Raw genomic sequence first — 16,315 nt, forward strand, 5'->3', positions numbered from 1 at the left:
TGGGTTTTGAGCCCCTGAAAGGCTGTCAGACAGAACAGGAATCAGCAGAACAAGGAATGATGGACAGAGGTGACAAGGAGACTGATTGAGGTTTGAGGTCAGGGAAGCCTTCCCAGCTGTCCCAAAGTGGAATGGGCTGCCTGAGAGTGAATGGGAGGGCTGGAGGCTTCCCCCCTCATTAAAGGGCTTTAGTCAGAGCCCAGAAGACCACCTATTAGGGAGGGGGATTGGTTTTAGGACATGGAGTGGAGTAAATGACCCTTCTTCCCACTTCTCTAACTCTGGCTCTGACGCAGGAGGAACCAGCTAGGATATGGAGGTGGCTGGGAAGCATTTACTCTCCAATGTGCACCCATCTAGTAGCTTCCTAACTTATCTCATTCTTACTTTTTGTTGTTGAGTTGTTTCAGTCGTTTCTGAGTCTTTGTGACCCCATTTGGGGTTTTCTTGGCAGAGATACTGGAGTGGTTTGTCATTTCCTTCTCCAGTTTATTTTACAAATGAGGAAACTGAGGCAAACAGGGTTAAGTGACTCGCCCAGGGTCACACAGCCAGTAAATGTCTGAGACCAGATTTGAACTCAGGAAGAGGAGTCTTCAACGCTCCATACACTGTGCCCCCTAGCCGCCAAATTCCAACTAACTACACGCTATGTTTAGGAGCACACATTTAGAGGTGGGAGGGACCACAAAGGCCATCAAATCCAATCCCCTCATTTTACAGACTAGACAGGAGTTAAGTGACTTGTCCAGGGTTACAAGCTGTAAGGAAACCATGCCCCCTCCTCAAGGTGATCTTCCAGCCTCTAACTGAAGACTTCCAATGAGGCAAGGAGCCCCCTCACCCTCCCATCCTTTTGGGAAGTCTGTTCTACTTCGGGAGGCAAGAGCTGAACCCAGGTCTTTCTTCTGGTACACTATATCACCTGGCCTCTCAGGTATTTCTAGGCCCAGAAAGAATACAAGTGCTGAGCTCCTCAATTGACCTAGGTCGTCCCTGTGAATAGATCCATGTATTTGAGCTCAAGGGAGGCCTCCAACACCTGCCAGCTGTGGGACCCTGCGAAAGTCATCTCATCCCTCTTTTCTTCAGTTTCTTCACCTGTAAAAATGGGGATAATAACACCTCCCTCCCAGGATAAGTATTTTGTAGTGTAATACAATGTAAAGCATCCTATCCGTGTTAGTTATGAAGGCCAGAGCCTCGGTGCAACACCCAGCCTCATCACGGCTTTATCCAAACTGATTTAAGCAGAGGAGGCACTGGAGTCATTGGCAAAGTCGTCCACAGAACCAGGACTCAAATTCAGATCGCCAGGCTCAGCCTCTAGTCTACCCATCTGTAAATGGGGCTAACGACCACTTTCCCTTTCCTTCCCGACACTCCGGAGAGTTGATCGGCGCTTCATAGGGAGGCTGTGGTGGTTGGCATTGGCCCGGGTCTTGGGACACACCAAGGACCAAATCTTAGCCTCCAGCCCATCACTGGTGTTGAAGGATCCCTGAGCCCAGCACTGGTTTTCCCAGCAGCCTTCTGTTCCCACAAAGGATGTCACACCAAAACAATCCATTCAGCAGAACTGTCAGATGGGGATTACTAATAAAGGGTTGACCAGGCCTGATAGGGTAAATTCAATCATTGTTAACAGGAAGAAAGGCTGGGTTGGCCAGCACTAGCACCTACTGACCTCCGCTCAAGTGTGCCCCCGTGTGGACTTTCCTTATCTTTGTTGGCAACCTTCTAGACTGCTCCTTCTTGGAGACCTGAGTGTCTTGGCTGGGCCAATCAATCAGTCTTGGCTCTGTCAATCAATCGCTAAACATTTGTGAACCCCCTACTATGTGCTGTGCACTGTGCTATCCGATGGGGATACAAAGGGAGTAAAAAGGCAGTCCCTGCCCTCAAGGGGTTTACAATCTGACGAGGGAGACAACAGCTATGTACAAAGCAAGCCGAATACAGGATAACTATCGTGGGATTAGCAGGGGGAAGACACTGGGATTAAGAGGGTGGGGGAAGGCTTCCTGTAGAAGGTGGCCTTTTAGTAGGGACTCAGAGGAAGCCCGGAAGGAGAGAGAGCAGAGACCAGAGAGAATGCCCAGCTCCAAAAAGTGAAATGTGTTCGTGGAACAGACAGGCCAGCGGCACTGTACTGGTCGGGACAAGAGTGGGGAGTAATATGTGAGCAGGCTAGAAAGGCGGGAGGGGGCTAGGCTGTGTGTGTGTGTGTGTATGGACTGGCCTCAGATTTCTTCTTTAAGCAATAGGCAGGAATTCACAGGGCAGAGAATTCTCTCACTTGAGGGAGGAGGGCACTGGTCCAAGGAGCGGGGAAGGGGACCATGGACTGGGCCAGGTGCTCCATCAATGCGCAGGTCAGAGCCCCAGGCAGCCTGGATGATCTTTGTGCCTCCCGGCTAGGAACTCCCTCCCCCATGTGCCCTCCCGTGCGCGGAAGAGGGACCAGCCTTGCTCTGCTCGGCCCCAGGGCACAGAGCCGGGAGCCACGAGGGCCAGGTGGCCACGGGCAGAATTGAGATCGGCGGCGGGAAAGCCTTCTAAGGCTGATCGCAGGTGTCCCCCCGCCGGAGGGGCTGCCCGGGAGACCGAGCTCCCCAGCTCGGAGCTTGGGACTTCGGACGGTTGGTTGGGGGTGTGGCGGGCGGGGTTTGCGCGCTAAGACCCAGCCCAGCCGGGAGGTGGAGGTCCGGAGCAGAGACCCGGCCTCTCCCGGGTCAGCGGCGGGTCCAGATCCGGCTTGACGCCCCCGACTCTCGGGCTTCCCCCCGCCTGGGGGGCACGCGCTGGGAGCAAGGGCTGCAGGGCGGCCCCCGCTCCGGTAAGCCCCGATGCCTCGGCGGAGTAACGGGCCAGCGCTTCGGGGAGGCCGGCCGGGGACGCGTGAGGTCCAGAACCGGGGGGCGGGGCCCGGCATCGGGGGGTGTGGCCGGAGGTGGGTGGGCTCGGGAGGAGCCTGCGGCCCGGAAGAGGTGTCCCGCGTGGCGGCGGACGGTTGAGTGGGTCCTGGGGAGACTCTCGGAGCCGGAGCCTTCTCCTTCGCTTCCCATCCCTTCGGCTCTTCTGGCGCGCTGATGCGGGGAAGGCGGGAGGCCGCGAGAACCCGGTGCCTGAGGTCGTCCGCTGCCCGAGGTCGTTAGCTGGCTGCGATCGCTCCCCTGGCAGTGTTGGAGGGAGGAGGGAGGACCTTCCCTCTGGATCTGTTGTCCCCCCAGCCCTCCCCCATCCTCACCCCTCCCCAGGCCCTGTCCTCCATCCGTCCGCCCGTCCTGTGCCGCCCGGCTTGGGGGGCCCGTCCGGTCTCTTTGTTGGGGCTGCGCTTTCCAAGCTTCTAGTGCCCAGCTGGGCTCTCTGAGGGTTGTGGGGACAAGGGTAAGGGAGCCCCCGGTCCTGGGGAAGCGCCCAGGCTGGGGGTGGGACGATGGATGACCCAGGCTTGGGTGCTCAGGCCCCATCCAAAAACAACAGGAGACTGGGGAGGCAGGAAGCACTTCTGGAGGGGGGAATCTCAGCCGACCTCCCCTAGGAGAACAGCAGAGCTCCCACTGCAATTGTAATATGGAGCTGAGGGAAGGGATGCACTTGGGACTGAGCTGGGAGGTGGGCTAGGGTTTCAGTACAGGACGGGAGTCTGAAGAAGCGGCCAGCAGAATCAGCTGGGGGCTAGAGATGATCACTGCCCCCCTGGGCACCGATGAGGGCACAGAGAGGGGGGAGCAAAGAGAGAAGAGCCCAGGACTGGGCCTTGGGGATGCCCAGAGTTGGGGAGGAGTCAGCAGAGAAGATGGAGGAGGAAGGAGAGTGGCGAGAGGAGACAGCAAGGGGGCATGGGCCCAGGGAGAAAGCGCCTTCTGCTCTCCTCCCAGCAGGCCCAGGGATGGCTGAGAACAGGCCCCCAGGGCCCCAGGCCACAGCCCTGGTCTACGATGAGGACATGACCCGGGTTCGGCTGCTCTGGGATGAGTAAGGGCCCTGCTTTTTGTCTTCGCCCTTCATTTGTTGGGAGGGGGCAATGCCATGGACATGATCCCTAAGAACAGACAACCTGCTTCTGGTGCCCTTTGGAGTGTGCTTTTAGGGGCCCCGATTCTGTACAGCGGCAAAGTGCTGAAAATGTCCTGGGGTGATCAAGCTCCGGCCTGGAACATCCTGATCCCACCCCCACCTCTCTTTGCCCAAGGGCCTCAGTTTCCCCAAATGGCGGAGCTAGACTTGCTGGTCCTCTCAGCTCTTAAGCAAAGGACCCTTTCCTTGGATAACCCTGCTTAGAGAACCTCAGATCCAAGCCCCTGAGACCCAGAGAAGGCAGTGACCCAGCCAGTCAGTGGCATGGCCAGGATTTGAATCCAGGGCCTCTGGTTTGAAGCTTGTGCTGTTCCCTGGGGGAGACTGACTGAGTCAGAGCTGGGACTCACATGTCCTGGCTGACCCTGACACACTCCCCTGCCCTCCAGCCCTGAGTGTGCCATCGAGGGACCCGAGCGCCTGACGGCCACGTATGCCCGGCTTTGTCATCGAGGACTGGCACAGAGGTGTGTGCGGCTGCCTGCCCGTGAGGCCACTGAGGAGGAGCTGCAGCTGGTGCACAGGTGAATGTCACGCCTCGGTCCAGCTTCAAGTGAGCAGAGTGGAGGGCCATGACCTGACTCAGCTGCCCCCTCACTGTCACTGTGGCCATGGGGAAGGAGCCCTTTCTGGGCCTCAGTCTCCCCATTTACAAAGTTACTAGCTCAGCTCCTGACTGCCTCCTGGGGGTGGGGGATGGCTCCAAGGAGACTGTGGCTTTGAGAGGAGCCAGATAGATGAAGTCCAGGGATGGAGGCAGGAAGAATTAGTCCAGAGCTTGGAAGGGGATTCCCCTTGGCCTCAGGGTCCAAGAATCACGGCCAGACCACAGTTTGCCCCTGAGTAGCTAGGGGAGATATCCCGGAGCTCATCAGCTCTGAGCTCTCACTGGGCCTTCATACTCTTAGTTTACACATAGTTCTATCATGAATCCAGTTTCTTGGAATCTGAGAGATCCAGTTTCTTGGCCCCTTGCAATTTGAGGGAAGGGGAGGCTATGAGAGAGCTCCTTCAGAGTTGGAGGAAGCAATGCCCCGTCCTCATCCTTGTCCAGCAGCACTGAGCCGTACTGGGCCAGGCTTTGACCTCTGTGTCTGTCTTCTGCCCCCAGTCCGGAGTATGTGGCTGTGGTGAAGGGGACCCAGACCATGAGCAAAGAGGAGCTCCAGGCCCTGGCCCAGCAGTATGACGCCGTCTACTTTCACCCGGTTTGTGCTAGTGGCCTGCCCCGCCTGAGAAGGGCCTTGTGCTGCTGCCCCCTGCCCCCGACCTTTCTCACACACCTGCACACTCATGCACTTACACACATGTGCACACACTTATACACACAGAGGAGGGGTACATGGAAGGCCCATCCTCCCAGACCACAATCCAGGATCTTCCCCCTCCAGAGCACGTTCCCCTGTGCACGAATGGCTGTGGGAGCCACCTTGCAGCTGGTGGATGCGGTGCTGACTGGAGCTGTAGGCAATGGGATGGCGCTGGTGAGGTAACAGCCCCATCAGCTGGACCATCTTCAAGCCTGGGGCCAGGCTGGCCTCCCTCCTCCCCGCCACCCTCCTCTCCCCTCTCCTGGGACTGCCAGGGTTGCATCAAGGCTGGGCCCCTCAACATCCCCCCTCCCCCAGCATTGGACACTGGAGAGCAAATGATGGGCCACGTGTCCCCTCCGTCCCCCAGGCCCCCTGGACACCACAGCCAGCGAGACGCCGCCAACGGCTTCTGTGTGTTTAACAACGTGGCCATTGCCGCTGAGCACGCCAAGAGGAGACACGGGCTGCAGAGGTGAGGGGGCTGGAGGCCTCTCCCCTTGCCACATGGCCCCAGCATGTCATTGACTGCCAGGTCAAGCTGAGGGAGGGCTCGCTGCCTAGGAAATCTGTGCCCGCTGCTGGTCACAGAGAGCCCAGAAACAAGGGCCACGTCATAAGACTGTCCCTTGTGGACACTGCCTAGTTGGGGGCAGTCTGCAATGTTCACTTTCCTGCCATCTGGGCTTGTTCTGTTTCCAAAATTGCCTCTTTGGGTTGTCTGTTAGTTGGGGGTTAAGGGCTGAGCCATGTTGAGGGGAAGCCCCACCTCCCATGCAAAAGCCCTTCCCCTTCCCAGCACCCCTCCTCTCCCTGCCAGAGGCTTCTAGCAGGAACCTGTCTTGGGGGCCCAGTGGTCCCAGCCACTGTCTCTGTCTCCAGGATCCTCATTGTCGACTGGGATATTCACCATGGGCAGGGGACTCAGGGTGTCTTTGAAAATGATCCCAGGTCAGGAGATATGGGCCCTGCAGTCCCCAGACTGAGGGAAGGGTGTGAGGGGAGAGGAGGCCTGAGTTTGAGGGGAGACACTCCCAGCACGGGGGGTGGGGTGGGGGTGGCACCTGGGGAAGGCTTCAGGTGGGAGCAGGGGCAGGCCCTGATTTGGGTCCGCACCCCCCCAGTGTCCTGTATTTTTCCTGGCACCGCTATGAGCACCAAAGCTTCTGGCCCCGACTCCGGGAATCTGATTACGATGTGGTGGGTCAGGGCCCTGGCCGTGGCTTCACTGTCAACGTCCCCTGGAACAAGGTAGGGAGGAAAGGGCTGGGCTTGGGGCCGCCCCGCTGTGCTCTGGGCCCTTGGTCGAGATCTGGAAGGGCACCCTCCCCCCCCAGGCTAGATGGTGTGACCCAGGGCAAACAGAGAAGTCAGGCCACTTGCCCAAGGTTTTGCAGGCAGGGTGAAGATCCTTGAACTCAGGTCCCAAGACTTCAGGTTCTGTGCACTGTACCAAGATGGCTCTCTGAGCCTCAGATTCCTCATCTGTAAAATGGGGACAGGAGGATCTGGGGTAGGGAAAGCACTTTGTTACTGCAGTGAGAGTTGTAGAAATCAAGTGAAGCTTGTTAATTCACTTTCTTTTCCTTTTCCTTTTCTGGTGTGAGCTTTGCCTTTTGTCCTCAAGGAGGCTGAGAGGGAAGACCAGGCCCATAGGCTGGGGCCTGGGGGAGAAAGGACAGATGGCGGCCCTAACACCGTCTCTGTCCCCGGGCCTTTGAGGGCAGCAGGCCCTGATTCTGGCTCCTGATCCCTCTCAGCATTCAGGAAGAGCCTCAGGCTGCCCAAAGTCAGGCAGGGAAGGGCTTTCTTCATGGTCCCTGCCTGTCTCCCCCTCTGTCCCCTCCCTTCCATCTGGGTCTTCGGGCTTCTCTGCCAGGGATCTGTGTCCTAAGGTGGACAGAGAGCCATGAGGCTGATTGTCAGTGACTTGGCTTCTCAGGCTCCTCCTCTGAGCCCCCCATAGCCTCCCCTGTGCCCCTATCCCTCGTCTTCCCCGCTGTGGCCCCCATCCCTTCTCCTTCCCCCATCCTCCTCATCTTTCCCCTCCCCCACCTGCCCACTCCTTTCCTTCTGCTCTGGCTGCAGGTTGGCATGAAGAACGCTGACTATGTGTCTGTCTTCCTTCATGTGCTGCTCCCTCTGGCCATCGAGGTGAGCCACAGTTGGGGGGGGGGGTCACACTATGTGTGACCGGGGGCAGAAGGCTCTTGGAGGCCAAGGAGGCCCCAGGCAGGTCCTGGCTGGGGGAGGGTCCCCTTTTCTGGGCCTTGTGAAATTCCAGGGTTATAACTTCCTCTTGTCCTCTGAGTTAAGGCATCAGAGGGAAGACCCTTTGGGAAAAATAATGTGTCCGGCATTCACACTTGAGTGTGAACTAGTCATTAAAGTTGGAGCAATGCTGAGGGAATAGGGCATGGAGGGGAGAAGGGGGCACGATGCCCCCCGTGCCCAGGCCAAGACCCCACTGCCTTCTCCTTTCTCGTCTCCCTGTGCCGTGGTCCTGAAGTTTGACCCTCAGCTTGTCCTTGTGTCGGCTGGATTTGACTCTGGCATCGGGGACCCTGAGGTGAGCATAGTTGGAAAGGAAATGGGCTAGGCCGGGGGGCTGAATGGGAGAGGAGGACCAGGTGTCAGGGATGAGGTTTGCAGGGGATGTGATGGCCTGCCGAGGGGCAGGATCATTGGACAAAGAGAGGGCTGAGATCAGGGAATGGGAGGCTGGAGAAGAGGCCCATGGCCAGGCTGGGGCCACATGTGTGAGGGCTCCTTCCTGCCTGCCTGGCTTGGGTTTCAGGGTCAGATGCAGGCCACACCTGAATGCTTTGCCCACTTGACGCTTCTACTGCTGCCACTGGCCCAGGGCCGGCTCTGTGCTGTGCTTGAGGTGAGGCCAGGACTCCTAGGTGGCTGAGACTGGAGACCTCCATCCTTGCCCAAGTGCCCTGGGAGGATGGCTTGGCTGGGCTGGGCTAGGCTGGGCTGGGTTGGCCAAGGCTGGCCTGGGCTGGGTTGGGTTAAGTTGGTCTAGTCTGGGCTGGGCTGCGCTGGACTGGGTTAGTTAGTCTGACCTGGGCTGGGCTGGACTGGACTGGACTGGGCTGGCCTAGGTTGGCCTGGGCTGGGCTCGGCTGGGCTGGCCTGGCCTAGGTTGGTCTGGCCTGGGCTAGGCTGGGCCGGGTTGGCCTGGCCTAGGTTGGTCTGGTCTGGGCTGGGCCCAAGGAGGGAGGTACCTTCAGACCCTGGCCTGGGCTGGGCTCGGCTGGGCTGGCATGGGTTAGGTTGGTCTGGCCTGGGCTGGCCTGGGCTAGGCTGGGCCGGGCTGGCCTGGCCTAGGTTGGTCTGGCCTGGCCTAGGTTGATCTGGCCTGGGCTGGGCCCAAGGAGGGAGGTACCTTCAGACCCTGGCCTGGGGCTTAGCCCACTGGCTTCTTCTTGCCAACCCTCCTGGGGCAGTCTGTGTGCCCGAGTCCCTTAGGACCACAGACCAACCATCATGATGGTGCCTCTGGGCCAGGCTCCATCCCCTAAGCCCAGGACTCATCTCTTCCCTCAGGGCGGCTATCACCTCCAGTCTCTGGCTGAATGTGTGTGTCTGACCCTGCAGACTTTGCTGGGAGACCCTGTGCCAGCTCTCTCTGGGGATCCAGCTCCTTGTTTGAGGTAACCCTGGGACTTAGGACCATTTCAAGCTGGGGGGTTCTTGAAGGCCTCACCTTCCCCTCTAATCCCTGACCCCATTGCAGCTCACTGGAGTCGATCCAGAATGTGAGAGCAGCCCATGCCCCGCACTGGGCAAGCCTTAGGCATGAAGGTAAGACTTAAGGGCCCCTGGAGGTGGCATCCTGTGGGGCCTGGCCCCTTCCTCCCCTTGTGCCCAGGAATGTTCTGATGGTATGCCCAGAATTGGGGAGGATCACATAGCTAGTCCCTGGCAGAGTCAGGACGCCTTATGCCTTAGTTTGCCCATCTGTAAAATGGGAGCCGCTTGATGCAGGAGTAGAAAATAGAGCTCGGCAGATGCTGACTTGTTCCTGGGGGGCACTGAAGGTTTTTCTTCAAAGATCAGGACATCTCAGGCAGGCAGATGGAAGGAGTTTCCAGCCCTGCCCTCTCTCCCCCTCTATCTGTCATTGCAGACACAGGCCCAGTACTGAATCCCAGCACGTGGCACGGGGATGGAGGGCACCCCCCACTTGGGGCCCAGTCCATAGGGACCACAGAGAGGCGGGGGCCCCTGTTGGACAAGTTCCTCAGCTGCCCCCCAGCTCCCCCACACACTGGCATTGGCCTGGCTGCCCCTGACTCTGCTGCCAGCCTTAACCTGCCCCCAGATATCCTGCAGGAGGAGGGGGTGACGCTTAGCAAGGAAGAGGCAGCCATGTGGTCCAGGTGAGGCCAGGCTCATGGCTCGAGGCTCTGGGCCGGGCTGGGCTGGGGGCCAGAGGGGATGCCCATGCCGGGCAGGGCAGCCTTGGGATGAAGGATCTGAGATGGTGAGACAAGAGCTCAGGCCTGTAAGAGTGGCACTGACCTAGGGCACCCTCAGTGCCTGCGGGTCAGGTTTGGAGGTCAGAGCAGGAAGCAGATACTCTGCCTGGGACACTGTCCCAGCCTCTCAGAGGAGGGGTGCATTTGTAAGTGTGTGGTTGTGTTGATGTGGGTGAATCTGGCTGTGTGTGTCTCTGTGTCTGTGAGTGTGATGCCCACGCTGGGTTTGTGTTAGGCTGGATTCGGCCTTCACGCAGGACCAGGCCCTGGGGAAGCTCTTGGCTCTGTTGGACGAGATCCTGACTGGGCAGGTATTGTGTATGCGTGTGTGGGCCTGGGCTCTTTGGCCCTGGACAAATGCCTTCCCTTCTTGGGGCCTTGGTTCCTTCTGTAAAATGGGCACAACTGACCTCAAAGAGTTGGAGTTTCAGGAATGCCTCTGGCCCCCCAGCTTGTGGGAGGTACCCCATTTGGGTTGGAGGACATGGGTAGAAATGGGAGACCAGAGGGTCGCCTTCTCAGATGCCCCGTGGGTTCCATGTTGTCCCCCAAGGACACCACTCGTTGGTCCTGGCCTCTTCCCTGCCAGGAGCAGACTGTGGCCCTGCCCTCTGGAAGCCCTGGCCAGGCCTGGCCACACTGCCCCTGGGAGGCCTCATTTCCACACTTCCCCCCCGTGAGGGGTCGGTCTCGGTGACCCCAAGTTCTTGAGGCATCTGACTCCTCTTCTTCATCTTCAGGTCAGGGCTGGGATCGCCATGTCTCCCACAGTTTCAGCAGCCATGGCCGTAGCCGTCTGCAGAGGCCTCAGTTGTGGGGTGCAGAGGTGAGCCTGGAGAGGAGAAGGCATGGTGCTGGTAGAGGTCAGCGCCTCTGGGAGCTCTCCTGCGCCGTCCCGATCTCCTCTCTCCTGCACCCCTTCAAGCATTCCTTCCTTATCCCAGTGCCCGGCCCTCACTCAATGAGGAGCTCCCCCTTCTGCAATCCCCTGCCCACCTCCACAGTGGACTCCCTGCTTGTCCTGTGCCCTCTTTGGGCCATCCTTTCCTTGATTACTCCAGCCCCCAGAGTTGGAGCCCCGTAGGCCAACCCTGGGCCAGCCCCACCCCCATCCCCACTCCCATACAATTCTGTTCTCTTGTGGGTGAATATCATCTTCCCCTGGATTGGGAGGGCAGGGCCTGGGGCTGCTCCTCCTCTGTGCCCCCCCTGGGTTGCAGTAATGGTCACATCCTGATAATTTCTGGTTGTGACTCTGACCTTGGTGTGTGTTCCATGTTCTGCAGGCTGCTCTGTGTGGCTATAGGAGATCTGGACATTCCTGAGGACCTGAGGGACAATGGGTAGGGATGGTTTGGGATGGCCTGCTTCCCTTTGCCCCCGTACCATGAGGGGTTTGGCCAGGATGATCTCTGCAGTCCCTTCCAGCCTAAGGTCTTTCAGACTGTGATGCAGCAGGCCGAGCTCTGGACTGGGCAGCCGGGAGCCTGATCCAGGGCAGCCTGTGGTACTTACTGACCATGACCGTGGAAGCGCTGATGCTGCCTTGGTCCGTTTCCTGATCTGGCGCTCTCCCAAGAGCTCGGGTCCCCTAAGGTGGTAGGGAGTGAGGCACCATGTAAAATAAAGCATTAGAGGGACCAACACAGAGACCACGGGGGGGGGAGGAGTGGAAAGAACACGTTTCATTAAAACAGCCACTTCTCCCCCTACCTCCCTTCCCCAGCCGAGTTCTCCTGCTAAATATGGGAGGAAAGGATCATCCAGAGGCATCCCCGTTCCCATCGTGCATCTGCCTGAGTGGGCACGAGGTGAGAGACACTTGTGTCCCTAGGAGGGGAGCCTGGACATCAGACAAACAGTGGGGTACTGACCCACCCTGGTGGGATGGAGTGGAAATGACTAGCAGGGGAGGCAGCAGAATGAGGGGGGACCGAAGGCTGCCTCTAGAAGATGGGATCTTATGAGGATTTTGTGACACGGACAGAGAGAACTCTGAGCTTGGGGTCAGCCCAAGACAACACCTCCAGCCCAGCCATGGACCAGTCAGGAGGCTGGGGTCAGGGGATCATGGAGAATGGGAGGGGGGCCAGGTATAAGGAACAAGGAAGGGCAGAGGCGCTGGGGGACGGAGGGCTCTGAAGGCCAAAGGGAACATTTTGTATTGGCTCCTTGAGGAAAGAGGAAGCCAATGTCAGACGTGCACTTTAGAAAACCCACTTTGGTGGCTGAATGGAGGCTAGACTGGCCTGGGGGGAGATGAGGCAGACAGACCTCCTGCAGCTAGTTCAGTCGCCAGGGTGGGGGCCATGTCAGAGGACAGTTGGGGGCATACTGGGGAGATTCAGTAGAGATGGAATCTCAGGCCTTGACCACAGCTTGGAAAGGGTGGGGGGTGAGGAGTCCCAGACTCCAAGGGTGGGAGCCTATGGGATGGGAGGAGGGTGGTGCCCTCTATAACAATAGGGAGAGGGTTTGGGGGAAGAGGAGTTCTGTTCTGGACGTGGTGAGTTTAAGATGCCTACTGGACGTCCGGTTCAGGGTGTTTAGTAGGCACTTGGAGATGTGGAACTGGGAGGTCAGGGAAAGGTTAGGGAAGGATAAGCAGAAGTGAGAATCATCAGCACAGAGATGGTCATTAAATCCATGGGAGCCGATGAGATGCCCAAGTGAAGTGGTCTGGAGGGAGAAGAACAGAGGGCCCAGGATGGATCCCTGAGGGACGTTCTGCTTAGAGGAGGGGCCAGCAAAGGAGACAGAAGGAAGGGTCAGAGAGGGAGGAGGAAACCAGGAGAGAGAGGTGTCACAAAACCTAGAGAGAAGAGGGTGCCAAGGAGGAAAATCTGACCCACAGTGTGAGAGGAAGGAAGCCAAGGAAATAAGCATCTATTAAATGCCAGGCACTTGTGTGCCAGGCACTGTGCTAAGGGCTTTACAAATACCTCATTTGAGCCTACCAACGATGCTGAGGTAGGTGCTTTCATGATCCCCAGTTTATGGTTCAGAAAACTGAGGCAGACAATGGTTCATTGACTTATCCAGGGTCACACAACTAGGAAGAGTTTGGGGCCATATTCGAACTTGGGTCTTCCTGACTCTAGGTCCAGTGCGCTCTGTCCACCCTGCCATCTGGCCTGTCAGAGGCTGCAGAGAGGTCAGGAAGGATGAGGATGGGAAAAGGCCATTGGGTTTGTCCAGGAAGAGAGCATCTTGGAGGCAGTGGTTAGGGTGAAAGCTGGATCACAGAATGTGAGAGAGAGGAGTGGACAGGAGACGTCAGGCCAGCCCAGGGCAGCAGCTGCCCTCCTCAAGCCCTCCATGGGCACAGGGATGTATGGGGCAGAAGAGGGATGGGGACCCCAGGACGTGAGACCTGGTGGCTCCTCATTCTGCCCCCAGCCTGGCGCTGATCCCCAGTACCTCCCCACCCTCCCCCTTGGGTGCCTAGCTTCGTTCAAGCCAGGGGCTGTAGAGGAGACCCACAGCTGGGCCCTGGCTTCCTTCTGCTCCCCCTTCATCTCTTCTCTTGTCTCAGGCCACAGAACCCGGGACCTTCCTCTTGGCCCTCACCAGCCTCATCCTACCCGTGGCCTACAGTTTCCGGCCAGAGCTGGTGCTTGTGGCCTTAGGGCCAGGCTGTGGCCTCCGCACCCTGGACATGGAACTGCTCACCAGGCTGCTGCAGGGGCCGGCGGGGGGCAGAATGCTGCTGCTGCTGCAGGTGGGTGAGAGACCCCTTGTCTGCTGCATCCCCAGGGTCCAGCCTCTCCAACTTGTACCCAGACCCTCCCCTCCACCCTGACAAGTGGTCATCCAGGCTTCCTGGGACAGGGAGCTCACTACCTCTCCAGGCAAGCCTTCCCCACTGGGGACAGCTCCAAGCATTGACATCGACCCTGGCCCCTGGAGAGGTGACCCAGAGAAGCTGAGCTCACTCCCTTGACCTTCTGGGCCCCTGGGCTGTGGGGGTGGTGGTGGGGGGCACGTGTCAGCTGTCTCATCTCTGGCCACAGAACTCAGAGCTCCCATTGGTGGAGGCTCTGGCCTGGGCCCTGGCAGGCCGGGCCCTGCCCTGCACCCTGGGTCCCTTCCCCCCGGCCTCCCCGAAGCAAGCCTTGGTTGTAACCCGCCTGTGCCGGCAGCGGCAGCTAGACTGGCCCATGTTGCAAGTGTCTGGTGAGTGTGGTGGGAGGGGGAGGGCAGCAGGGCCTGGGGGAAGGGGCCAGCCTGCCTGACCCTCATCTGCTCTGTGCTTGCTTTAGTGACCTGAGGCCCTGCCCACACCTGCCCGGTCCTCAGGACACGTGATCCCCGAGACCAAGGACGGGCCAGGCTGTTGCCAAGGCTGACGCCTCAGAGCCTGGCGGCAGAAGCAGCCCCCTCCAGCATTGCCACCCGCATGACCCTGGGCAAGTCACTTCCCTGTACAACTGAGAAGCCGACTCTGATCTCTGGTTCCTAATGGTCTCACACTTTAATAAAAGTAACGCCCTGCCAGCAGCCAGCGCAGATGTTGGGTTTTAGTTTGCAGTGCTTTGGTTTAAGCGCCTACTACCGTGTTTCCCCATCATAAGACCTATCCCGAAAATAAGCCCTCCCCTTACTGTGTAAGATTCCTCTAAAATAAGCCCTCCCCCGAAAATAAGCCCTATTGAGATTGCTACTGTAGTGAAGGTGATCCCCTGCTCTACACGCTACATTACGGTACCCTCTGTATGCACCGTCCCCCCCGCACCCGTGAAACGCACGCCAGGCTCCGAGCTGCAGCAGTGAGCGCGTCATCCTGTTCTTCCCCAGTGATTGGCTTGCTGGCGCCATTGAGAGCAGTGCCGCGGAGGAGAGCTGAGGCAGGACAACATAAGCCCTCCCCTGAAAATAAGCCCTCTAGTGTTTTTCTTTCCAAAAAAAAAAATAATAAGACAGTGTCTTATTATCAGGGAAACATGGTATGTGCAGGGAAGCATTGCGCTAAGCCCTGGGGATGCAGAAAGAAGCAAAGTCAGCCTCTGCCGGCGGCATCCATACAGAGCTAGCTGTAGGCGGGATGACCAAGACCTCCCGACTTGCAGAAAGGCAGGGAGGTCGTAAGCAGAGGAGGAGGAGCGTTCCAGCAATGGGAGTAGCCCGTGCCAGTGATCCTCGAAACAGCCCTGGGAGGGAGCTGCTCCTGGTTTACAGCTGGGGAAACTGAGGCAGGCAGCGACCAGGGTCAGGCTTTGAACTCAGCCCTTCCTGACTCTGTAGGGGACATCCGAGAACTAACTGGACAGCAGAGCCGATTATAATTTAGGAGTGTTGATTAACCAGCTGGCGACTGCCTCCCCAGTAGGGAAGACAGCACTGAGTCTTCTGGGAGGCATACTTTTATAGGGCTAGGTGTTGCTAACAAGTGTGGTTCCAAGGGCGGTACCATTTCCAATAAGGCTTGGGCACCTAGAGAACAGGCTTGTGTCTGGGGCACGTTTCTGGCAGCACAGGTGAAACATTCCCTCGCTATTGTGGCCTACCAGGTGGCTCCCAGGGACCCTGGCAGGGGCCCCTTCCGGCAGGTTTTAGGGGGCTTTGGTGTATGATTTCTGGTGGGCACTTCACCTCCAAGCCCAGCTGATCCTGGGGACAGTTAAAGCCGGAAAAACTGACCTCTGACCTTGGCCAGGCTGGACAAAGCCCCCACTGTGTGCGCGGCAGCAGGCAGGTCCTACTGTGCGCCCTGCGCTTTCCTTCCCCAGGACCTCTGGGCTTGTTCCCCCCCCCCTTCTAAAGTGCCTACTGGGTGCTGAGCGGGGACAGAGCTGAGGCTCAGGCTGCCCCCTCAGGGACCCCGGGGTCAGGAGGAATACAGTGGGGGCCGTACTGGGAGGCAGGGCCGTACTGGGAGGCAGGGAGCCCTGCAGCGCCTGCCCTCCCCAGTCTGGGAAGGCTTCCTGGCAGCGGTGGCAGGGGCGAGGGCCGGTGCTCCAGGCACGGGGCCCACGTGAGCAAAAGCCTGGCAGCGAGAGAGCGGGGCGCTGCCCGGATATACGCGGCTCTGAGGGCCAGGCCCAGGGCCCGCCTCCTCTGCGAGCGCGGAGGGGTTAGGGTCACTCGGGGGCACTTTGCCTTTCATATCTTCCTCAATCCAGGCCTTCCCAGGGAGCACCGCGGTAACCGACCCAAATTTGAAGGGCGGGTGGGGCTGCCTGGGTCCCGCGGTCTGGCGTTATGCGCGGGCCTAAAACAGCCATAGGATTTCGGGATCACGTGATCCGGCCTCCTACGCAGGCCCAATACAGCCGTCTGAGGCCCCTGAGTCACGTGCTCCGGCATCCTGCGCGGGCCTCCTTCTGCGGCTGAACCGCCCGGGTCACGTGTTTCCTCCCACCGTCCCGGGCGCCTGGGATCCGGCCGCAACATCATGACAGCGTCTTGCGTCATCAGTGTGCGCCCGCGCCG

At 58.8% G+C, this 16,315-nt stretch overlaps 1 protein-coding gene across 3 annotated transcripts; it reads left to right on the plus strand.

The window, feature by feature from the left end:
* Positions 1-2,723: 2,723 nt before the first annotated feature.
* Positions 2,724-14,394, plus strand: HDAC10 (histone deacetylase 10). 3 transcript variants are annotated; one of them, XM_069102943.1, is made up of 21 exons: positions 2,724-2,839; positions 3,885-3,981; positions 4,473-4,607; positions 5,195-5,291; positions 5,475-5,572; positions 5,764-5,868; positions 6,276-6,344; positions 6,518-6,644; positions 7,482-7,547; positions 7,903-7,962; positions 8,191-8,280; positions 8,949-9,055; positions 9,139-9,206; positions 9,532-9,784; positions 10,119-10,194; positions 10,624-10,709; positions 11,170-11,226; positions 11,610-11,694; positions 13,419-13,604; positions 13,897-14,059; positions 14,146-14,394. In XM_069102943.1, the coding sequence occupies exons 2-21, from the start codon at positions 3,896-3,898 to the stop codon at positions 14,151-14,153; spliced, it is 2,022 nt and encodes a 673-aa protein (XP_068959044.1). In that variant the 5' UTR covers positions 2,724-2,839; positions 3,885-3,895; the 3' UTR covers positions 14,154-14,394. The 3 variants fall into 3 exon arrangements, with proteins under 3 accessions (XP_068959044.1, XP_068959041.1, XP_068959043.1); XM_069102940.1 differs by lacking the exon at positions 2,724-2,839 and adding an exon at positions 2,951-3,150; XM_069102942.1 differs by lacking the exon at positions 2,724-2,839 and adding an exon at positions 2,951-3,150 and having other exon boundaries at positions 3,888-3,981.
* Positions 14,395-16,315: the final 1,921 nt, after the last annotated feature.

Source organism: Petaurus breviceps, unplaced genomic scaffold, assembly GCF_028583685.1.
Source record: "Petaurus breviceps papuanus isolate PSGF00001 unplaced genomic scaffold, PetGlider_PUasm1.0 558, whole genome shotgun sequence".
Classification (NCBI taxonomy): Eukaryota; Metazoa; Chordata; class Mammalia; order Diprotodontia; family Petauridae; genus Petaurus; species Petaurus breviceps.

What these genes read in the sequence shown, in the direction of transcription:
- HDAC10 (XM_069102940.1), top strand. Translation starts at nt 3,093, where the DNA reads ATGCGGGGAAGGCGGGAGGCCGCGAGAACCCGGTGCCTGAGGTCGTCC. An exon ending in CTCAGTTGTGGGGTGCAGAG is followed by an intron (nt 10,710 to 11,169) that starts GTGAGCCTGGAG and finishes CATGTTCTGCAG; the next exon opens with GCTGCTCTGTGTGGCTATAG. An exon ending in GAGGACCTGAGGGACAATGG is followed by an intron (nt 11,227 to 11,609) that starts GTAGGGATGGTT and finishes TCCCTTCCCCAG; the next exon opens with CCGAGTTCTCCTGCTAAATA.